Source organism: Pseudophryne corroboree, chromosome 2, assembly GCF_028390025.1.
Source record: "Pseudophryne corroboree isolate aPseCor3 chromosome 2, aPseCor3.hap2, whole genome shotgun sequence".
In the NCBI taxonomy this organism is placed as follows: domain Eukaryota; kingdom Metazoa; phylum Chordata; class Amphibia; order Anura; family Myobatrachidae; genus Pseudophryne; species Pseudophryne corroboree.
Window position 1 is genome coordinate 94,899,207 of NC_086445.1, and position 25,048 is coordinate 94,924,254.

Sequence of the window (25,048 nt, forward strand, 5' to 3'; positions counted from 1 at the left end):
ACACCAGACAGTGAGTAACAAACACTAATATAACGTCATTATAATCTGAGGAGAGCTGAATTAAGACTCCATTGGGCAAAAGGCAAGATCCCAGTTTGGGGTCCCCTAATCAGATCCACCCATGTCTATATTTACTTACCAACAGGCTGCCATCAGAAATTATTGGGTCTGGGACTAAAAAATAGGTCGGGCCCCCACTCACCCCAATATTCCGTATTTCGGAATATATGGATATGGGATACTCAACCTGTATAATGGGAGTCCTTACCAGTGGTGAGATACCCCATGTTGAGGAGGTGTCCACAGCTTTTCCTGACCACAGCCAGCCAACAGGAAACCCCGGATGCGGGGCTCAGGAGTGGGCATGGAAGTGCAGAAGTCTTGTCAAATGAGTGCCGGGCAGCGGATGCTCTCCAGCAGGCTTAGAACATCTCTGGCAGGGGTAACTGCCTGGGAGTTGAATAGAGGCCTATTCCGGGCCACGTCTGAGCTGGAAGATGAGCTCAGTGCAGGGCCGGACTGGGACTAAAAATAGGCCCTGGCATTTTTTAAGCAGACAGGCCCACCTCGGTGTCAGCATCTGACTCCTCCCCTTACTATTCCTGACTCCTCCTACTTAGTCTGTGCTCTTACAAATATAATTAATATAACAACATACAAGCGTACATCGTTCTCTATTAAAATACACAGAACAAAACTCATCTTGCAGGGGATTCCATCATGTGCCAAAGTCAGACATTTGTTTGGTTCTGTTAGGTAAAGCGGAGACTTCATTGGTGTAGATCACACAAAAAGAAAAGGGAATGCATCCCCCCCCCCCCCACACACAAGTGCTATTAGAAAACTGATTAATTTGCGTGCGTCGCAAAAAAGGGGTGTGGTCTTGCTGAAATGGGTGTGGCTTTGCATAAAAGGGTGTGGTATTGCAGGGAAAGACTACCTTAAACCCCAGTATTGAAACCTGCACGCCCAGACGTTGGCCACCACAGGAAAAAAATAATAATCATGATTCATGCCCCTTATATTATTTGTCATTTTTCCTCCTTATAGTAATGCCCAGTATACATTATGCCACATACTGCAGTGGACCTTAGACATTATGCCACACACCATAATGCCCCCGACACAATATGCCACACACCATAATGCCTCCGACACATTATGCCTCACACCATAATGCCTGTGACATATTATGCCATGATTACGCCACGCATCGCAATGCTTGTTATACATTATGCTACACACTGCAATGCCCATGATACATTATACCACTATGCCTGTGACACAGTATACCATACAACGTCATGCCTGTGACACATTAGGCCACACACCGCAATGCCCGTTATACATTATGCCAAACACTGTAATGCCTGTGACACATTATGCCACACACCGCAATTCCCGTTATACATTATGCCACACACCATAATGCCTGTGACACATTATGCCACACACCGCAATGCCCGTTATACATTATGCCACACCGCAATGCCTTTGACACATTACGTCACACACCGCAATGCCCGTTATACATTATGCCACACACTGCAATGACCCTGAGACATTATACCACATACCACAATGCCCGTGATATAGCATACCACACACCGTAATGCCTGTGACACATTATGACACACACCGCAATGTCCGTGATACATTATGCCACACACCGCAATCCCCATTACACGCCACGCCGGGGTCTCCGGGGGCAGTAGTTACGCCAGTGGGGTTGACTACAGAGGAGGACACATCTGTGCATACCAAAGCAGAGCTGTAAGTATACCAATGACGTGCGGTGGGGTGAGGCAGGTGAGGCAGAGCCTTTCCTGTCATACTTGCGTTTAAACCAGAGTTTTGACTGAATAAAATATATGAAAAATACTGATAATTTGTTTGAATTATCTTCCTTGCATTATTCCAATAATTTTTATAGCCCAAACTCTGGAGTAAAAAGTCTATGGCAGGTGAGGCAGTGCCTCACCTGTGTATTCTTTCCACACATCTCTAACCAAAACTCATCAGATTTCAAGGAGTTTATAATGCTGCACCTGTGTATAATGCCCAGATGTACCCTTTGGCTCAAATATTGCATGTGAATCTGACTCTGGGGTTAGCCAGTGCCTCCTGAGCCATTTAGCTCACCGCACGTATACATTTTTGTGCCCTGAGTAGATAAAGAGCATTCGTGTCCCTGTCCATACACTAGGCGGGGAGAGTGCGCGCCGTGGGAGCGCATCGAAAAATAGGTCTCACTAGGTAGGGGCTTGACAACACAATAGTACCCTAATTCAAATTATGCCACAGTAGTAAAGTGGGTGGGGGGGGGAGACGGAGGGGGAGAGAAAGAACAGAGAGAGGAAGAGAGAGGGGGGGTGAGGATATAGAGAGAGAGAGAGCGCAGAGAGGACAGACAGAAAGAGAGTGAGAGTCAACAAGGATATGTCTACACCTGCGCTCACCCTAGCTGGGGGGCAGCACTCTCCCTGCAGTGCTGATGCTGCAGATGTCTGTCTGTTGTGCTGCTGCCGGGATCCAGGGACAGGGACTCAGGCAGGCAGACTGGATGCTTGTGGCAGGTGAGTGGAGGAGGCAGGAGCCGGAGCACATGGTGAGAAGGATGCATGAGCACAGGCAGGCAGACACTTTCATCTGAGCATTGCACCTGCTGCTCAGCTCCCTGCCCGCGCGCGCCTTTCAATTCATGCCCAGCGCGACTTAACATGGAACTCCGCCCACTCAGCCCCCCCCCCCCCGCCCGCATGTTTCATACTCTGGCCGGCTCGGTCGCATCATGACCACACATGAAACTCCGCCCGCTCCATTCCGCCCAGGACGTGGCGCTGCAGGACTCACATATGGGGTCTCACTGTGCGCTCAGCTCCCCCTGCCCGCACCACTCGTACTAGCCGCTCGGTCGCGTCATGACGTCACTATGCAAATGACAGGTCCGCTCAGCACAGTGCCGCCAAGGAGGTGGTGCTGCCAGGCCAGCCAAGACTCGAAATGAATGGATAAACCGCCCCCCCTGGCCATCGGCCCTTCTGGCATGTGCCAGAAGTGCCAGATGGCCAGTCCAGCCCTGGCTCAGTGTGGTCCAAATAGAGGTGCAGTGCTGCCCCTACTGTAGGAGCCAGGGGCAGGTCCCCTCTCTATCTGGGACCAGTACTCCAGTCTCGGCAGTCCCCCCCGATGGCGGACCTGCTTACCACAAACATGTTCCCACAACTCACATCGAGGTGAAGCAGGAAGCAAATAACGACATCCTCTTTGAGAGTGGAGGAGAGACACTCCACCCTCCAGATCTTTGCAAGTCCTATCAGCATATCCCTGCAGCGCAGCATCCCAGTACTGCATCTTGCCTCATGGGCAGCCATGATGTACATCCATGAGATCTCGTAAAAACAAAAAAAAATGTAAGTGACGCAATACCATCACCAATGAGTGTAGTGAGTCCAGATAGTCAAGTCAGTCACACAATCACAGGACTTCAGGAAAGGAGAGCCCAGTTAATCTGCTTCTCGGGGCCTAATTCTGAGAGGAGTATGAAAGATAGATAGTGTCTAGTTAGACAGTCAATAGATAGACACCATATATTAGACGGACATTAGGTCGACAGGGTCAAAAGGTCGACAGTTCAAAAGGTCGACAGGTCCCTCATTATTGGGCATGGTTGAAAATGCAATCAGAAGTTGACCACTAAAAATCCCTATCGATAAATATTGGCGCACAATTTGTATGGTTAAATCACTGGCAGCATAACCAGGTGAGTATACTATAGAAAAATATAAAATATAAAATCTATTGACCAAATTGTCATAAAATCTAAATATGTAATAAGTATTAAAACTGTTTGGTAGACAAATTATATATATATATGACATAACGGTAGTCAGCTTTATTTAATGTCTTCCTGACGAAAGGGGCGGAGACCACTGAAACGTAGAGATGAAATAAAGCTGACCACCGTTATGAAGTCCCCGAGTGCCGCCTGATTCCTCGCAAGGGGATACCTCTGTTATATTACGTTTGGGTATGGCAACGGAGCACTAAAATATTTATATTTTATGAAGAGTGACGAATCTCACTGCTGCTTTTATATATATATATATATATATATATATATATATATATATATATATAGACGTTATGGTAAGAACTTACCATTGATAACATGATTTTTCCTATGTCCACAGGTATCCACAGGATAACATTGGGATATGCCGGAGCGACAGCGGAAATGGCACCAAACAGTCACGAGCTTTCTGGCCTCCCAGGATGCATTGGGGCTTCTCCATATAATCCCGCCCACTGACTCAGTCAAATCAGTTATTTCCACAGCAATTTAGGCAGGAGCATCAGGTAGAAACCTATTCAGGCGATAAGAACACACATGCACACCCTTCCATGCAAGAGGGAAGAGGTTTAGTGATTGTAAAGGTCCTCAAATCAGGTGTACCAGGGTGGGACCCCTGTGGATACTTGTGGACATAGGAGAAATCACGTTATCAACGGTAGGTTCTTACCATAACGTCTATTTCTCCGGCTGGGTCTACAGGTTATCCACAGGATAACATTGGGATTCCCAAAGCCAGTTTTAGTGGTGGAGAACCTTTCGCCCGAATTCAGCGTCGTGAGAGGCAAAAGTATCCATGGCATAATGTCTAATGAAAGTGTTAATGGAAGACCATGTGGCTGCCTTACAAATCTGTTCTGCTGAAGCACCATGTTGTGCTGCCCATGAAGGACCTACCTTACGTGTCGAGTGAGCAGAGACATTAGCCAGAGTAGGGAGATCAGCATGAGAATAAGCTTCTGAAATTACCATTTGGAGCCATCTTGCCAGCGTCTGTTTACTAGCAGGCCATCTTCTTCTATGAAATCCATAGAGGATGAAGAGAGAATCTGTTTTTCTGATGACACTAGTACGATCTACGTAGATTCTTAATGCCCGGACCACATCCAGCGACGCTTTTCCCGCAGAAAGTCCCGATACATGGAAAGCTGGGACTACAATCTCCTTGTTAAGGTGAAACTTTGAAACCACCTTCGGAAGATAACCAGATCTAGCTCTGAGAACTGCCTTATCTGGAAAAAATATTAGAAAAGGAGACTTACACGACAGTGCTCCTAAAATCTGACACTCTTCTAACGGACGCCATTGCCAGTAGAAAGAGCACTTTAGCCGTCAACCATTTAAGATCTTGTTAGGGTCTCCTGCTCTGTGCTGCCACATCGTCATGGCAACCGGGAGGCAAGTGCTAGTGGAGTAACCTGAGCGCAGCAGATACTCCGGTTCGGGTCTTTTTCTGTGCAGTGGTTACAGGCTCTGTGCACGGCAGGGGATCCGGTGCTGGTTTTTGTGCTCACAGTCTGTGAGGTCTGAGTGGGGCGTGGACAGCACCTGCTATATAAACCCTCTTCTCAGGTTAGGCAGATGCTGCTGAATCTTTGTTGGTTAGTCAGTTCCTGAAAGTTAGCTAGTACTGTGTAACTTTGTATTTGCTTGTTGCTTACTGCAAATAGGCCTTGGGAGTTGGTACTACACTCTGCCAATCCAGACCTAGCAGTAAGACTGTAGTCAGTCGTTTAACCTGCTGGGGTTCTTTTGCTACTCTGTGAACCTAGCAAGTTTGCGGCTGTATTCTCAGACTTGCCTGCCAAAATCCTTTCTCACTGTGCAAGGTGTCCAGGTGTCAGTTTAGTGGCAGTAAGCTGAACCGGTGCACTGCAAGTGAGGACTAGGATTGTGGAGACTCTCCTTGTGTATATTATTCCATCTCTGACCAAGGCGTTTACTGCCATACCCGTTGGTAACCCTTTAGGGTTTTGCTGTTGCCCTTAGAAACAGCATTTCGGGTTCTCTACGTATTAAATCACAACATCTCGCTTCTTTCCATCTGAGCATTCCTAATACTAGGGAGACACCCAGTTTCTTAGCCTTTGGGCTTCTCTGTTCACTTTGTGTTTATTTTGTTACCCTATCACCTTCTGTGTATGTAATGTCATATTCCCCAGTCTGTCTGTGAGTTCATTTGTTTTTGCATCCCCCTTCGTTCAGACACCAGTACATTCCTGCTGGCACTAGTGTGCATAACAGATCTACTCTCAAGTGGTTCAAACGGAGGTCCCTGAAGGATTTTAAGAACTAGATTCAAATCCCAGGGAGCTGCAGGAGGAACAAACGGATGTTGAATGTGTGAAAACTCCCTGAAAGAAAGAACGCACATCCTGTAAGTCAGCAATCTTTCTCTGAAACCATTAATGCTGATACTTGAACTCTCAAGGAAGCTACTTTCAACCCCTTATCCAATCCTGCTTGAAGGACATCCAAAATCCTGGATACTTTAAAAGATCTTGGATTCAAACTTTTTTCACTACACCAATGAATATAGGCTTGCCATATTCGATGATAAATACGAGCTGAAGAAGGCTTTCTTGCTCTAAGCATAGTTTGAATTACTTGTTTTGAAAATCCGCTAGCTTCTAGGATAGAGGTCTCAATAGCCACGCCGTCAAAGACAGACGATCCAGATGGCTGTGATAACAAGGACCCTGCATTAGTAGATCTGGACGTTGAGCGAGCAGTATTGGAGCTTCCACAGACATCCTTAGTAGATCTGTGTACCAATGCCTTCTGGGCCAAGCTGGAGCTATTAGAATTATGACTCCTTTTGCTTGCTTTATTTTTCTCACTACCTTGAGTAACAGGGAGATTGGAAGAAACAGATATGCCAGATGAAACTTCCAATTCACTGACAGTGCATCTACAAGGATCACTCCAGGATCCTTTGTTCTTTATCTGTATAATGTAACTTAGTTGTTCAGACGATATGCCATGAGATCTATCTCTGGCAGACCCCATCTGTTTACTATGGTCTGAAACATTTCTGGATGTACTGGCCATTCGGTTTCCTGAATGGTGTGTCGACTGAGAAAAACCGCTTCCCAGTTCAGTACTCCTGGAACAAACACTGCTGACAATGCCGGAAGATGGAGCTCTGCCCACCTTAGTAAGTGAGTTACTTCCTCCACCAGTCTTTTGCTGTGAGTTCCTCCTTGATGATTGAGGTACGCTACTGGTGTTGCATTGTCTGAGTGGATTTGGACTGGCTTCCTAGAGTCATATATACTGTATATATGGCCCTTATTTCCAACAGATTTATTGGCAGGCGACTTTCTTATCGTCCATTTTCCCTGGAACCAAAGGCTTTCGAGCACCGCTCCCCAGCCCTGCAGACTGGCATCTGTTGTCAGGACTTGCCATTCCTTTATCCAAAAGGTTCTCCCCTTGTTTAAATGGTCCCTCTGTAGCCACCAAGCTAGAGGCCTTCTTACGTTTACCGAAAACTTTATCATCTATTTTTTTATTGTCTGATGATTTCCGTTCCATTTGGTCAGAATAAGGTGCTGTAGAGGTCTGGAGTGGAATTGTTCATATTCCACCATGTCGAAGGTTGACACCATCAGACCCAACAGTCGCATTGCTGCATGGACTGACATTGTCTGAATGTACAACGACTCCTGAGTCATGACCTGCACCTTAGATATCTTTTCCTCTAGTAAGAAAATTTTCTGTAAACCTGAATCCAATATGGCCCCCAAATGAACCATCCATTGTGACAGATTCAGAGATGACTTTTCCCAGTTTATGAGCCACCCGTGTCTTTGTAGACAAACTACTGTCTGTTGAAGGTAAAAGTAATTCCTGCGAATGTGCTAGGATTAAAAGGTCGTCGAGGTATGGAAATATTCTTATCCCCTGCTTGCGGAGATAAGCTACCATAACCACCACAAAAACTTCTGAGGAGGCTGCCTCCTGAAGGGGAAACCATAACCGAGAGATACCGCCTTCTGCACCCAAGAATCTGTTGTTGATGCCATATGTGTGCAAATTGAAGGAGTCGGCCCCCAACCCTGGAATCCTCCAGGCAGAGGCCCATACTCTCAGACTGATGGCTTCTGTTCTGGAATGGAAGCTGGCCTTCTACTAGCCCATTGCTTCCTACCCCTGGCTGATTTAATGAACTGGGGTTGTTTAGACTCCTCTTTCGCTTTTGCTTTGCCTTGCCATCGAAATGGCCGAAATTTTGCACCCCTAGTCTTAGGGTTATAACTAGCCGGAAATCTGACTTTTTTTGGATTCATCTTCCGATTCTATAATATCTATCAATTGTTTTCCAAACAAAATATAACCAGTGGAAGGCAACGCTTCAAAAGCTTTCTTGGATTCTGCATCCGCTTTCCAAGTGTGTAGCCAAACTGCTCTACGAGCGGCTACTGTCAAGGCTGATGCTTTAGAAGCAATCGTACCCATATCAATTGCTGCTTCTTCAAATATATCAGCTTGTCTTATATGGCCTAGATGAGACTCCTGCTCCCTGGCAGGAGGGGAGAGGCCATTCTCTAGTTCCTCCCCCATTCTATCATTGCCCTTGCCATCCAGGCTAAAGCCATAGCATGTCTTGTCACTGCCCCTGAGAGAGAAAATATTTTTTTTTAATAAACTATCTACTCTTCTATCTGTGACATCATTTAGTGAAGTAGACGGCAATGGTAAAATAGATTTACGCACAAGTCGAACAACATGTGCATCTACTCTAGGAGGAACTTCTCTTTTTGAACAGTCCGCAGCTGGAAAGGGATTGTAAGAATCCCTAAAACCGTTAACAAAGCTGCTCCAGGGCAGGCTTGAACTCACTACCTTTAGCATTGCTTAACAGATATGAGCACTGTTTAAATACAGGTTCCTTAGATTTTGACACTGCTTTGGCTGATTCTTCCAGAGACAGAATAGCCTTCATGCATCATTAAGGTCAGCTATATCTGATCATAATATGGGGTATTTGAATTCATCTTGTGTAGTCTGTAACATGGATGTATCTACCCTGGTTTTAATAGCCTGGCTATTTGTAAAAGCTGCTCTTTTTTTACTACACCATAAGCAGGGAGCTGCATGTATGGGTTAATAGTGTAACCTATTCCCGGGGGTGGAACTGCAGGTGCTAATCTGCCAGCCATTGCAGACAAGGTCTGTGCAATCACACCCCTCTTGCAGGGCGTTGCCCCTCATAAGTAAGATACTGGGCTATTCCATGCAAAATCACTATACCAGATAAGCATGGTAAGGGTGCAGGGCCCCGATAAAGTATCCTCGTGACTTTTGCCGCTCACAGACGAGGTAAATAATCCATTTTTACAATTCTACATTCTTTTGTGACTGAAAATCACTTGTATAGATATAGAAGTGATATCAATCTGACCACAATCCGTGTACCTGATTTGAGGTTCAGAAACAATACTGACAGACATATAAAAGTCAGCCACCACACTAGCAGTCAGTCACATGTTAAATATTAGACATTGTCATATGAGAATATAATAAATCACAAACATTACTTTACAAGTAAGTAGGAGTACAATTACTGTATTTGTGTTTTTATAACAGATGTTATAACAGGTATTTCAGACTTTATTATGCAGAAAACAACAATACTGTACAGGTCTCATATGCAATGTGTACCAAAATTAACAATTCATACTAACAAGTAGAAAGAATTTTAGTACTGTTTTACCCTTTCTCAGTAGAGTGGGATACAGGGAGACTCACCACACTTCCATGATCGGTCAATACGCTCGAAAGACGCTGAGTGGATTCAGACGCTACTAGTGTACACTGCCGCTCTGATAACTGATGAGAGACACAGACGCTCACTAACAGACACAGATGCTCAGTGAACGATAAGTGTATGCAGACGCTCCTGTCTGCAACAGGGGCTAAGCGGAAAGTCTAGTGTGCACCACTGCAGCGTCTATGCTGCGACCAAGTACCCTTGTGGTAGCGTGTGAGACGGAAGTAAGGTAATTAGTTCATGGATGGGAGACGCGCAGAAACTGTTCATGAACTTGGGGGAGGGGCAACCAGGAGAGCGTCTAACTTCCCCAGTTGACTTAAACTCTAAGGATCGCGGCCTCAACCTAGTCCTGGTGCCCACTGCCTATGATCCCTAAAGCATAGCACTGTTGCACTTAAGAGTGGCGGCACATCAACCACTGTTTGTAGTCTCTTCCAATACAGTGAAGCTGTGTCTGGAACCCCCTAGTAAGAGGAAACCGATGACTTACCTTCTCCCCATGCACCGGCCACAGCCTGGTAACGTCTGCTGGACCTGCTAGAATCATCCGACACAGACGCCCGCCGAGACAGCACTGTACCATGAAGGTAAGCGTTGTTGCGACCCGGTGGAGAGTTGTTGGAGCGACTCTTTCTAGCATGCGTTTAAGACGCTGTTAAGAAAAGTCACTCAAAAAAACATAGTAAGACTATCAAAATAACATAATAAAAGCTTCAGGCTGCTATTAACTGCAGACCTGTGTCCATGGTCCGGCTCCTGCTGCACCAAACAAAAAAGTGATTTGACTGAGTCAGTGGGCGGGATTATATGGATAAGCCCTGATGCATCCTGGGAGGACAGAAAGCTTGTAACATAGTAACATAGTATCTGAGGTTGAAAAAAGACAATTGTCCATCGAGTTCAACCTATTTGTGGTGTCCTATGCAAGATGATTTGACTAAAATTTCTGACTGATGCTGCTGTCAGCCATTGCATTTTATCCCTATTTATAGTAACTATAATGCATGGCTATGCACCATACCCCTGGATATCCTTATCCAATAGGAATTTATCTAACCCATTTTTAAAGGTGTTGACAGATTCCGCCATTACAACTCCCTCGGGCAGGGAATTCCAAACACGTATTGTCCTTACCGTGAAAAAGCCTTTACGCCGTATTGTGCGGAATCTCCTCTCCTCTAACCTGAGCGAGTGTCCACGAGTCCTCTGTGTTGATCTAACCAAAAACAGGTCCAGTGCAAGCTCTGTGTATTGTCCCCTTATATATTTGTAGATGTTGATCATATCCCCTCTTAGTCTCCGCTTTTCCAATGTAAACATGCCTTGTCTTTCAAGCCTTTCCTTGTATTCCATCGTCTCCATGCCCTTAATTAGTTTGGTCGCCCTCCTCTGTACCTTTTCAAGCTCCAGGATATCCTTTTTGTAGTACGGTGCCCAGAACTGTACACAGTATTCAAGGTGTGGCCTCACTAGTGATTTATATAACGGGAGTATAATACTCTCGTCCCTAGCATCAATACCCCGTTTTATGCATGCTAATATCTTATTAGCCTTCTTTGCTGCAGTCCTACTTTGGGTACTACTGCTTAGCTTGCTACCTATGAGGACACCTAAGTCCTTTTCCAGTACAGAATCCCCTAATTTTACCCCATTTAGTAGGTAGGTGTAATTTTTGTTCTTGTTACCACAGTGCATTACCTTACACTTGTCTGTGTTGAAGCGCATTCTCCATTTGGCTGCCCATGCTTCTAATTTAACTAAGTCGTTCTGAAGAGACTCGGCATCCTCCTCTGTATTTATAGCCTTACACAATTTGGTATCATCTGCAAAAATTGACACCATGCTCTCTAGACCTTCTGTTAGGTCGTTAATGAAAATATTGAACAATAGCGGTCCTAATACTGAGCCTTGCGGCACACCACTTAGCACTTCAGTCCAAGTTGAAAAAGATCCATTAACCACAACGCGCTGCTTCCTATTATCTAACCAGTTTTTGACCCAAGTGCATATTGTGCTTCCTAGCCCTGATTCTTGTAGCTTGTATATAAGTCTCATGTGTGGTACAGTATCAAACGCATTGGCAAAGTCTAAAAAGATTACATCCACGTCTTTACCCTGATCTAGGTTTGCGCTTACTGTTTCATAAAAGCCAAGTAAGTTGGTTTGACAGGATCTGTCCTTCATAAACCCATGTTGATTCCTTTTAATTACCTTATTGGTTTCAAGGAACTTCTGAATACTATCTCTTAGAATACCTTCCAATACTTTCCCCACTATAGATGTAAGACTAACTGGTCTATAATTACCTGGTTCAGTTTTACTTCCCTTTTTGAATATAGGCACTACTTCCGCTATACGCCAGTCTTTGGGAACCTTACCTGATATAACTGAATCCTCAAAGATCAAAGATAGCGGTTTTGCCAGTTCAGAGTGAAGCTCCATTAGAACCCTTGGATGAATACCATCAGGCCCTGGTGATTTTATAATCTTTAAATGTTTTAATCGGTCACAGACTACTTCCTCGCTTAAATAAGTACCTATCAGTGTGATATTCTCATTATTGAGATTGTGTGCCAGTGCCTGAATTGGGTCCTCTCTAGTGAATACTGTTGAAAAAAACTCATTTAGTGTGTCTGCTATGTCATTATCATTTTTGCTTAAGACTCCCAACTTGTCTTTCAAAGGGCCTATACTCTCCTTTTTTAATCTCTTGCTATTAATGTATTTAAATAATTTTTTGGGATTCGCTTTGCTTTCCTTTGCTACTAGTTTTTCAGTTTCTACTTTAGCAGCTCTTATTTCCTTTTTGCAATTTTTGTTACATTCCTTATAGTGCTAAAATGACTCTGCTTCCCCGTCAGATTTGTATTTTTTAAATGCTCGCCTTTTCTTGCCCATAAGTTCCTTAATCTTTTTGTTAAGCCACATCGGTTTATGATTTTTATTCCCTTTTTTGCTACTCATAGGAATATATTTGAGTGTATTTTTAGCTAGCAGGAATTTTAGTACCTCCCATTTCTCCGTAGTATTTTTTCCTAAAAACAAACCTTCCCATTCAATATCCCTGAAAAATACCCTCATCTTTTCAAAATTTGCTTTGCTAAAGTTTAAAGTCCTAGTTGAGCCAGTATAGGGCTGTTTGTAGAAACTGATATTGAATGTGACCATATTGTGGTCGCTGTTTCCTATGGGTTCCCCTACTATAATACCCGATACCAAATCCTGATTGTTTGTTAATACCAGGTCTAAGATTGCATTGTACCCAGTGGCGGATCTTGCCACGGGCAAGCAGGACTTTTGCCCGGGGCGCCGCCTTCCGGAGGGCGCTGGCGCCATCCGGAGGGCGCCGCACCGTGGCAAGATCCGCCACTGCTGCCCGCTGCTTCCCCGTCCGCCTCCGCTGCCATCCCCGTCCGCCTCCGCTGCCGTCCCCGTCCGCCTCCTGAAGGGAAACTAGACGCTATGCGTCTAGTTTCCCTTCCTGGAGAGTAACTTTGCTGAGCGGTGCGCGATGACGTCATCGCGCACCGCACAGCAAAGGTCCACTCTACGAAGGGAACTAGACGCATAGCGTCTAGTTTCCCTTCGTGGAGAGGACCTTTTGCTGAGCGGTACGCGATGACGTCATCGCGCACCGCTCAGCATTCAAGCGGCGCTTTTAATGTACAGGGGGCGTAATTGACCACGCCCCCTGTATTAGGCCACGCCCCATTTCTTGCCCGGGGCGCAGTGCACCCTTGAACCGGCCCTGATTGTACCTAGTTGATTCCTCAATTAGTTGGACTAGGTAGTTATCATTTAGTGTGTTTAAAAACATACTGCCCCTAGCAGTATCACATGAATCGTTTTTCCAGTTTATCTCTGGATAGTTAAAATCTCCCATCACTACTATGTCTCCTACTCCTGCTGCTTTTTCAATTTGCTTTAGTAACAATTCATCATCAGATGCGTTGATACCAGGCGGCCTATAGCATACACCCAATACTAACTTTTTTGTTCCTTTTTCCCCGCATGCAATTTCTACCCATAATGTCTCAACAGTGTCTACAGTCCCCTCCTGAATATCTTCCCATATATTAGGTTTTAAAAACGGCTTTACGTACAGACACACCCCTCCACCCTTTTTATTTAGTCTGTCTCTCCTAAACACTGTATAGCCCTCTAGATTGACTGTCCAATCATGAGATTCATCCCACCAAGTTTCAGTAATGCCTATAATAGCATACTGTTTGCTTGCTGCAAGTATTTCTAGTTCACCCTTTTTACCAGTAATGCTTCTGGCGTTTACATACATACAACTAAGATAAGTATTTTCCCTTGCGTTAGGGACATCTTTCACCTTATGTGGCAAGGATGACTTGTCATTGGTTAGTGCTTTGGTAAAATTCCTTTTAGTACCCATGTTAGTAACCTTACTGCCTGCTCTTACCCTCCCCCCAACTTCTCCCCCATTTCGTTTACTACCGCCATCCCCACTATTCTCACTGCATGACCCATAGTTTCTAGCTAAACCCTTCCCCCAGGCTCCTAGTTTAAAATCTCCTCCAACCTTCTAACCATCCTTCCCGCCAGCACCGCTGCCCCCTCCTCAGTCAGGTGCAATCCGTGACTGTTTGGTGCCATTTCCGCTGTTGCTCCGGCATATCCCAATGTTATCCTGTGGATAACCTGTGGACCCAGCTGGAGAAATATATATATATCATGCAAATAAAATATTGAACCCATGCATAACAGTTTACATGATTGTAAAGCTCCACCACTGCATGCTCTGTGTGGCTGTGAACTGTCAAGAAGTGTTATGAACCCTGGACTTGCTTAGTGTTGAGACTCCTGGACTTGTTTCGAAATTGTGTTTTTTGGACTTGATATATGTGAGGATTTTTGGACTTGCTTGATGTTAATGGGAACTCCAGAACTATTGAGGTGAGACACCTAGAGCCCTGAAGAGGGTCTTCCGCCAATAGCAACCCCCCGCTGTTCCCTTAGTGCTTGACGAGCTCGCGGATACTTAGGGGGCCCCTTGGACTTAATACTTCCAGCAGTAGGAGCTCACCCAACAGACTGAAGACCCCGGAAAGGTGCTCTAAGGAATGACTGAGTGTGAGGCACACAAAATCTCACAGAGTGACGCAGGAGCCGGGTTTGAATCCTCGCCTGAGCCGAGTTACACTGTGCAGGTGGTATATGGGCTACCAGCCAAAGCACTGGAGTAGGCAGATGAAGGGTTTTCTCTGGAATTAGGTTGTAGCAGGCAAGGCAATTATCTGGACACAAATGGGCATGGAAACCGGCAGAGTATCCACAGGAATCACTTGGACAGGAGTCCGGGAGCAGCGGCTTATACTGAGGCTTAAGCTATAACCAGCACTGAGGGCATGGCCCAGAGGGATTATAAAGGGTAGCTGAACCAATCAGCTCCTTGACAATAGAAGAAAGTCATAATTACTAAAGAACATGCAGCTGCACTGCTGCACATTCCTACAGAGAGTAACTATCACACCCCCATGTCTTCTAGCAACCCAGCGGCTCCCAGCAGGCAGTGTGGCTGTGGACCAAGAGCCCCGGCGGCTGGAAGAGACGCAGCATCCCGCTGACGAGGCAACGTACGGCACATGTGTCCAACACGGATCGCATGGCGGCCCATGACAAGAATGTATAGTATAGGTGAGAACATCCAAATGAACACTCGGGAATATTATAAATACAAGAATGGCCAGTCAGTCGTTCCTTAAATATGTACATCACTATGGAATAAAGATGCTTTAAATGTCACCAGTCTTAACAGTCCCAAAGTTATTATCCAGCAAGATGCATAGTTTCGTATTACCAGTGGTACACGTGTTACGTTTCCAAATGAATCCCAATTAATGGTAGCAAAGAGGCTCCACTTGAACCACCAGCCTTGAAAGGAGAATGTGTAAATGAATAGGCATGCACAATAGTCAGCAAGCTAACACATTTTGTCATGGTGCTCCTGAAACTTTGTCTGAGGAATGTGGTGGTGTGGGTCCCCTTCCTGGTTTAGGGGTTAATTCCAAGTTGATCGCAGCAGGAAATTTTTTAGCAGTTGGGCAAAACCATGTGCACTGCAGATATAACATTTGCAGAGAGAGTTAGATTTGGGTGGGTTATTTTGTTTCTGTGCAGGGTAAATACTGGCTGCTTTATTTGTTCACTGCAATTTAGATTGCAGATTGAACTCACCACTCCCAAATCTATCTTTCTCTGCACGTTATATCTGCCCCCCCCCCCCTGCAGTGCACATGGTTTTGTCCAACTGCTAAAAAAATGTTCTGCTGCAATCAACTTGGAATTACCCCCTTAAGTAGAAGACCAGTGGTTCAAGTGGATCCTCTTTGCTACTATTAATTGGGCTTTGGTTGGAGACTTTACAATTGCCTGTGTATTGCATGTGATTATAAAGTTTTTTTGTTTGTTTGGTTTTTTTTTTGGGGGGGGGGGCATTTTAAATTTTGCTTCAATACATGTAAAACTTTTAAACCTAGAGTATAAGCAGGGCCCTCTTCCTTCCTGTTCTCATGACCGTCTTCTTTCACACTTCAATTACAGCTCTCTCCTCTCACTCATTACTGTTTATCTCTTCCAACGACTGCACGCCCCTAGCAGTACGCCGATTACTCATTTGCTTCCTTACATCTCAGCTGTAGTGTGTACTGAGAACTGTGGCGCTAATTGTTACCTGTGCTCTGTTTTAGATTTTCAGTTGCTGTAATGTAAAGTTCTGTGTACCCTGTATTATTCTAATGTCTGCCGTATGTACCGCGCTGCTAACCACTTGTGGCGCATTATAAATAAAATTTAATAATAAATAATAATAATAATCATCATAATAATAATAATAATAATGATTAACTGTCAAGTTTCTATGGATACAAATTTCCAAAGAAAAATCTTTAAAACCTGGAACTATCTAGAAAACATGCACTGGAGGACTGGAGTTGGGAAACACTGTATTAGAAGTTTCCCTTAATTCAGTGAGGACTGATGATTATATGGTTCATGGGCCTCCTCAGTGACTTATAATGCTCTTACAATTTACAGTACTTTGTGCATTATTGCATATGTCACTCATTTTAACTGTAGTTGTGAATTGCTGTATCTAAATCCAGACGTCTTACTCTAGGTTAACATGATCACCAAACTTACAGGCTTATGGGACATCCCCTAAAAATGTATGAGTCTCCCAGACATTTCAGGAGAGCAGACAAGTATGACCTACACCATCTATCACCACTTTTATGTTCCTATGGGTTCATGTTTTCTAGGTTTGCTCATTCATATATTTGTGTATTTGGCAAGTTGTGTAATCACTTGTTCCACATGTTCATGAACAGGGAAATCCTTTAAACATGATGTGCTGCCAGTGTTCAGCACAGAGAAGAATCTCTGAAATGCTGCATTTACTGATCAGTTGTGGTTTTTCTTGATAACATACTTTATGAAACACTAATATAAACATTGCTACACCGCTTTTTGTAACTACTATAGCAATCCATAGACTCATGACAATACAAATTTATTTTTCTTGAACCAACTTTATTCACATTCAGTGTATTGTTGTAATAAAAAAGAATATTACTATTCTTAAAATCACCGTTATGTTCAATATTACTATTCTTAAAATCACCGTTATGTTCAATATTACTATTCTTAAAATCACCGTTATGTTCAATATTACTGCTCTTAAAATCACCATTTTGTTCAGTTATTATGTTTCATTATCATTTTATTTGTGTTCTAAATCTTGCATTATTTACTCATCTATAGTATATCAATTGCTTTGTACACAATACCTGTAGATAACTTAATTGTACAGTGTTTCTTTATCTTAGTAACTGTTAGCTACAGTATGTTATATATATTTCTATTACATTTTGATATAACATGGTACAGTATTACTTTATCTCATTAATTGTTAGCTATGCTATACGTTTTCAGATTAATTTGAAACCTTTTGTATATAATTACTGTATTAGTTTCATTGCAAAGTTATAGCTAATATATAATGAGATATCTGTCCACATCTGTCAAAGGATTCCTTGATAAGCGGTCATCCAACTGGCATCTCTTTCCATGGAGTTATTAGGGTCTTCTACCATACAGTGACTGTATCCCATTGATGTCGTCTTGTGACAGGCGGAAGTTGTCGGTGTTTACATAACGATAGGTTGGGAACATCAGTGCCTCACGATCATCAGAGTGATCTAGTCCCAGTGAATGACCAAATTCGTGCGCAGCTACTAAAAATAAATTGAAAGCTAGGAGAAAAAAAAACAGGATTTGGGATTACCAGCAAATCACTATATTTCTCATGCTTATTTGGGAATGTTGTATATATACCAAGTGTACCAGCTGCTGTACATATACCAAGTGTACCAGCTGCTGTACATATACCAAGTGTACCAGCTGCTGTACATATACCAAGTGTACCAGCTGCGGTACATATACCAAGTGTACCAGCTGCGGTACATATACCAAGTGTACCAGCTGCGGTACATATACCAAGTGTACCAGCTGCTGTACATATACCAAGTGTACCAGCTGCGGTACATATACCAAGTGTACCAGCTGCTGTACATATACCAAGTGTACCAGCTGCTGTACATATACCAAGTGTACCAGCTGCTGTACATATACCAAGTGTACCAGCTGCTGTACATATACCAAGTGTACCAGCTGCGGTACATATACCAAGTGTACCAGCTGCGGTACATATACCAAGTGTACCAGCTGCGGTACATATACCAAGTGTACCAGCTGCGGTACATATACCAAGTGTACCAGCTGCGGTACATATACCAACTGTACCAGCTGCGGTACATATACCAAGTGTACCAGCTGCTGTACATATACCAAGTGTACCAGCTGCTGTACATATACCAAGTATACCAGGAGGGTGCAGCACTCCACTAGCAACCAGGACAGTGACTGCTCCAGCATAGATGGGACAATTAGGGACAATTCGTGTAGTTAAGGCTAGAAGATCTGGTGGTAAGGGACGCAGTTATTAGACTGACAGAATAATGATTTCTCAGGATCATGAGCTGGTTGATGCCGCCTGCGTTCTCCGGTACAGCACAGTATGGACTGGGGTCAGTATATTGGAAGGGGCCTCCAGTGGATCAGCAATAATAGTACATACTGTATACTTTAGGTACCAATGACAAATGTGAAGGTAGTTGGATGGTCCTAAAAAATATTTGCAGGGTCTGGGGCTACAAGTTTAAATTAAGGAACACCAAGATAATATTTTCTGCAATATTGCCTACTGTATTGTGCTTTCTATATATTTACTGTTGTTAGCAACAATGATTACATTTATTTTTGATTAAGTATTATATATATATAGATGAAACCAATTACCTCTTCTGTCATTTGTCCAAGTTTCATCTTCATCGAAATGGGCATCACCCCCTATTCCACCACCGGGGGCATACGCATGAGCTAGCACACCATTGGGACCATCAAACGGCGACTGATCACCGTGAGCTACAAAACAGTTATTTCATATTATGTTTCTGTTGTTTTATGTTTATACTTTCATACAGATGTGTGCTCTTGTGTTGTTGCCGCAATGCGTGCATACAACATGCGGCATTCGCCGGTGCATAGGTATGCTTGCACCTGCGTCCCATTCGCAATAAATGGGAAAAGCCGGGGGAGTGCACATACGCAACGTAGCACTGCATATTGCGGCAGCAACGGGAGAGAACATACCTGTATCAATTTTAAAATGTAGCCATATAAAATTAATATTTCAATTACACACCATAAATTTTATAGATAGATAGATAGATAGATACATATATATTATTTGAATAAAAGTGGATGTCCTTACCTCGTGCTGCAAATTGTATCAGAATATCTGCTTGTTGGTTGCTGACTCTGCTGAATGTTAGAGGGGTCACTTGGCTCCAAACACTGAACGCTCTCTGTATTGCGTCATCGACCACACTGGAGGGTAGGTCTGGAGTGTAATTTACAATTCTGTTCAACAAGAATAAAGTAACAGAAATGAGTCCATAACGCATTTTTTTTCCTTTCTTTAGTGATACTAAATTAGTGATCCGAAAAACATTTGGGCCACCAGCACATATATCATTTTGCTATACTGCACATCTCATTTTTCACGATGCAAACAATTATACATTGAAGCTCATGGATTTGTGGGCCAAGATGATGTTGACAGTAAGGCTTCATTTTGCAGATGATACAAAGATATGCAACAGGGTAGACACACCGGGAGGGTTAAAACAAATGATTGATGACCTAGGTAGGCTTGAGAAATGGTCAAGAACGTGGCAACTACAGTTTAATGCTAAAAAATGCAAAATCATGCATTTGGGTCTCAAAAACCCAAAGGCTAAATATAGTATCAAGGGTACTGTAATGGAAACTACTGAGGAGGAAAGGGATTTAGGAGTCACTATTTCAAGTAACTTGAAGGCAGGAAAGCAATGCAACAAAGCAATGAGAAAGGCAAGTCAGATGCTTGGTTGCATAGGGAGAGGATTCAGTAGCAGGAAAAAAGAAGTGATAATGCCACTGTATAGGTAATTGGTACGGCCTCATCTGGAATACTGTGTCCAGTTCTGGAGACCCTATCTCCAGAAGGATATAAATACATTAGAGAGTGTACAAAGAAGGGCAACTAAAATGGTGCATGGCCTACATCACAAAACTTACCCGGAAAGGCTAAAAGATCTTAACATGTATAGTTTGGAGGAGAGAAGGGAAAGGGGGGACATGATAGAAACTTTCAAATATATCAAGGGTCTTAACAAAGTTCACGAGGGAAACATTCTTCAAAGGAAGAGAAATATTAGAACTCGAGGACATACACTGAGACTGGAGGGGGGGGGTTCAGGGGAAATTTAAGGAAAAATTACTTCACAGAAGTGGATAAGTGAGAGCAGACTAGATGGGCCAAGAGGTTCTTATCTGCCATCAAATTCTATGTTTCGATAGTTGGGCATGGCTGATGGCAGGAGCTGTGTGAATGTAGGAACACCTTGCTATATTAGAGTTCTAGACTAGATATATAAATGTGATTCCTCACTCCTGTTGTGTTACTCAGTAGCAAAGGGCCACAAAGCCTATTTTATACCACCAGAGCCACCACTGATGGTGGAATAGATCAGACCTTGGCCTATGTTTTCAATGTAACTTTCCCACCATCCAGGTAAACATTATTTGGGAGGACTCAATTCTACCCTCATCTCAATTAACCCTGGATAGTGACCTGGTCTGCATACTGACTGGACATCCTTATTTCCAAACCTCCCCCTACTTTTATGATTTAATAAGACCCTAATATAAGCTCAATGTTGCTATAAATGGTGATTGATCACTGTGACTTATCATTGTATTGATAATTTTATGAACTGTCTTTCCAGCCAATGAAGAAACAGGATGAAAGTTGAGACTTTTGACCTATTTTCTGCCTTGGACACACCCAGCTCTGACTCTGGCCCTGCCATGTAGAACTCACCTATAGGTTAGGGCAGATCGTGGCCATGTGGGTCTTCCAGGGAATGCTCTGAACTCTGACACATCTGGCATCCCACATCTGGGGGCTTTCATCATAGTCATAGTCTCTGAGGTCAGGACCCCCGTTACTTTCATTCCAAAGAATTTCTGCATTTCTTTAATCCTGTCGACAAATGTGTTTTTTTCTTTGTTGCCGGTTGCATAGAATTTGTTTAGGTAGTCCTATAAAAAAAAAAAAAAAATTGGAGGTGCACTAGTCTGTGCATACCTACACATAGTAATGTAACAGAGAGAATATATATGCGTTATTAATGCTCCAGCCATTAAAACAATATGTACTGTATATAGAATGGTTATTTATGATGGAGAAGTGTTCTAACAATACTTCATGGTAATAGTGCAAAATAATTCACTAACTCAACTGCCAACAGTATAAAGAGTGTGCACAATACGTGAATAAACCCTCCATTTATTTCTAACATGAATATACAGCAACTACAGTGTGAAGCTCTGTAATGAACTATCATAACGCCTATACCAGCGGTTCCCAAACTATGGGCCTAGTCACCATGGAGAGCCATGAGACTCTTGCAGGGGTGCCTCGGGCTGGTGGTCCGGAACCAAATCAAATTATTTATGGTCAAAGTGATAGGCAAAACCATTGTTAGTAGAGTCCAGTCATATAACATGTGGCCAATCAGACTGAACCAAGGAACAATTTAATTAATTTAATAATTCTTTTCAAATTTATCAATATAAAACTTTTATCTTAGGGGTACCATGAAAACAAAGAGTGCCGTGATTCAAGAAAGTTTGGGAACCACCGACCTATACTCTAGAAACCATTGTTCCATACTGTATGTTACACTGATGAAATCTATACTAAGATCCAGCAGTTTGTAAATGCAGAGTTGGCCAAAAGGGACACCATAAATTAGATGTATGTCTATTAAGCAAAATAAAGACTTGGTTGTTGGTTTTGTGAGACAATTACGTTTTCTAGTTAGTTTTGGACTGGCCCACCGACTGAAGGACCAGAGCCAGTTGGGCCCTTCCCATACTAACCTAAACCTCTCCACTTTATCTCTCTCAAAGTTTTAGTAAATAGACTCCTATATGCTAAAATTGTGATTATGAATTAATTGAGGAGTTGCCTAGCCATCTAGGTGACTCCTCAATCAATGCATAATAGACTCTTTCTTCTATTTATTTGAATAAGTAAATATATTAGCCTAATATTAATAAGGTTCTTTTTTGATAATATTTTTTTTCAACGATTCCTAAAATGCTTTCATAAAATACTATTTTATGCACTAGTGCTGTGCCTCTCGCATGTCTATGAAGTCTATTATGTTTATATGTATTTCACCTGTATATAATTTTAGCATTTACGCTGTAGTAAGTTTTCCTTTATTCTCCTTTTATAATTTTTTTTTCACCATAAAACATACCTCTGCAAACTTCTGATCCATAGTGGAGATGATATGATCCTTATGGGGTCTTGGTCTGCCAAGGGTGCCATAGCACAATGAAATAAGGATGAAAGTATGAACGTGCAGCATTGTGGCAATCAGCTTATGGAACCTGCACTGAGTTGTGCCATTTATAGCAACATCTTTTGTAGAGGAAGGTAAGTGTTGCAATTCCGTTTCATGTCACAATTCACATAGGTCCCTTGACCTGTATTATTCATTTAAGCAGCCAAGTGTTAATTTTTATTAGTATCAGAAGGTATCGATTCACAGATAATGATGATGATGTCATTCCTCTGTGGGGAGCCAACAAGATGAAAATAAATACAGACTTCCTTGTTTTAGTTGCAAAAATCTTTCCTGAAATCTTTTTTTAGTCTCTTTTACGTATTACTGTTACATTAAATTTATGACAGAATTGGTAAGGTTTGATGTCCAAAAATGGAAACAATTTCTCATTTAGGGGTCTATTGCCAAAATGTATTAAGCCTTAAAAAGTGATAAAGTGGAGACGGATAAAGAGAGATAAAGTCCCAGCCAACCACCTCCTGTCATTTTTCAAACACAGCCTGTAACATGGCAGTTAGGAAGCTGTGTCCAGTGTTTGGGAGCAAATGTTTGATTGTCATTTGCTCTCATCCATTACCAGATTTTCTTTCCAACCAGCCAGTTCTGGCAGATTATCTGCCAGATAATTCTATAGTATATGTCCACCATAACTCCCTCTGCACATGTTATATCTGCCCCACCTGCACCGCACATGGAGGTCATTCCGACCCGTTTGCATGCTGCAACTTTTTGCAGCTGTGCAAATGGGTGGGAACTGCGCCTGCGCGCGGGCGTCATTGCACAGGTGCGGCGTTGCCTGGCGATGGCAGCGACAAGGGGACCGAAGAAAGCGTTCGCAGCGGTGAACGCAAGAAGATTGACAGGAAGAAGGTGGCAACTGGGCGGCAACTCGCCATTTGTGAGGAGTGTCCGGATAAACGCAGGCGTGGTTGGCCGTTGAAGAGGAGGGTTCCTTACGTCAGGTCAATGCCAGATCATCGCAGCGGGTGAGTAACTCCAGAGCTGTGCAGAGACTGCACAAACTTGCACAGCCCTAACCCCCTTCCCCTGTAGGCGGCGATTAAATGGTCGCAGCGATGCTAAAAATAGCCTGCGTGTGACCAGGTCAGAATGGCCCCCATGGTTTTGCCCATTAGAGAAAGATTTTGCTTTTGAGATTAACCATGAATTAGGCCCTTTATCTCCGACCACTTTATCACTTCCCAAGTGATAAAATATCAGCTTTATATTTATAAAGACATCTATACTAATTGACTTTTTTAGCTATTGAAATTCTCTCTGGGCAGTTTAGACAGGCCTCAAGCAGCGTCCGATGGTGAAGAACTACAACTGTACCTGCATCTGTAGAGATAACCAACAGCATCGGACACTGGTCTTGATTCTGAGTAAGGAATAAAGTAAGAAAGATCAAGTAACTTCAACTGGACAAAGCATGTTACACTGCAAAGGGAGCAAATACATAAAAACATTGAATGCAGGGTAAATACTGGCTGCTTTTGCATGTACCCCAAAAATGCTGAACAGCTACATTTTTACACAGCAATTTAGATATTACGTTGGACGTGCCCCCTCCCAAATCTAAATCTCTGCACATTTTAAATCTGGCCCACCTGCAGTGCAACATGCGTTTGCCACATCTTTCTTACTTTATTCCCAACTCAGAATTAGGTCCAGTGAGTAAAAATTACTAACATCAAGGGGGTAAGTCTGAGTTGATCGTAGCTGTGCTAAATTTAGCACAGCTACAATCAGGCACTCAGACATGCGGGGAGACGCCCAGCACAGGACTAGACCGCCCCGCATGTCAGTGCCCCCCACAGAAGTGCAGAAGCAACGCACAGCGGCGATGCTTTTGCATTTCAGGAGTTACTCCCGGCCAGCACAGCTTCAGCAGCTGGCCGGGAGAACCTCTTCGCTGCCCGGGTTGCAGCAGCTGCGTGTGATGTCATGCAGCCGCCGCGGACAGCCTGCGTTGGCCAGACCACACACCCTAAATGGCGGCGTCCAGCCCCTTCCCGCCCAGCGACCACCTCTGCCTGTCAATCAGGCAGAGGTGATCGCTGGCAACGACGGCCTTTGACCATCTGGCATGTGCCAGCGCACTGCGGCTCCGGCGTATGCACAGTTCTGACCCGATCACACCGCTGCAGCATACGATCAGGTTGGAATGACCCCCCACAAGTCACTATGGTCGTGATTCAGATGTGTCATGTGTTAATAGATTCCCCTTGCATGCTTGTGTGCTCTATAGCAGAAAGGAGAAGGGAGAGTGGACATCCCTGTAGGGTCCCTTTTTTTAATAGTAATAGGTGTGTGTGTGTGTGTGTGTGTGTGTGTGTGTGTGTGTGTGTGTGTGTGTGTTGG

At 43.5% G+C, this 25,048-nt stretch overlaps 1 protein-coding gene and 1 long non-coding RNA gene across 2 annotated transcripts in view; one reads left to right on the top strand and one right to left on the bottom strand.

The window, feature by feature from the left end:
• The window catches only part of LOC135000765 (uncharacterized), a 47,976-nt gene that overhangs the window by 556 nt on the left and 22,372 nt on the right, over positions 1-25,048 (top strand). Inside the window, exons 2-5 of the long non-coding RNA XR_010202582.1 lie at positions 15,148-15,296; positions 19,038-19,137; positions 21,050-21,255; positions 22,618-22,773. This is a non-coding gene — a long non-coding RNA (uncharacterized LOC135000765). The remainder of the gene's footprint in view (positions 1-15,147; positions 15,297-19,037; positions 19,138-21,049; positions 21,256-22,617; positions 22,774-25,048) is intronic.
• LOC135000736 (collagenase 3-like) lies at positions 17,212-22,705 on the bottom strand. Its single transcript, XM_063951524.1, has 5 exons — positions 22,595-22,705; positions 21,145-21,365; positions 19,492-19,640; positions 19,017-19,142; positions 17,212-17,911 (listed from the first exon to the last, which is right to left on the bottom strand). The coding sequence occupies exons 1-5, from the start codon at positions 22,703-22,705 to the stop codon at positions 17,736-17,738; spliced, it is 783 nt and encodes a 260-aa protein (XP_063807594.1). The 3' UTR covers positions 17,212-17,735.

What these genes read in the sequence shown, in the direction of transcription:
- LOC135000736 (XM_063951524.1), bottom strand. Translation starts at nt 22,705, where the DNA reads ATGCTGCACGTTCATACTTTCATCCTTATTTCATTGTGCTATGGCACC. An exon ending in TGGATCAGAAGTTTGCAGAG is followed by an intron (nt 21,366 to 22,594) that starts GTATGTTTTATG and finishes TTTTTTTTATAG; the next exon opens with GACTACCTAAACAAATTCTA. An exon ending in TTGGACAAATGACAGAAGAG is followed by an intron (nt 17,912 to 19,016) that starts GTAATTGGTTTC and finishes TTTTTCTCCTAG; the next exon opens with CTTTCAATTTATTTTTAGTA.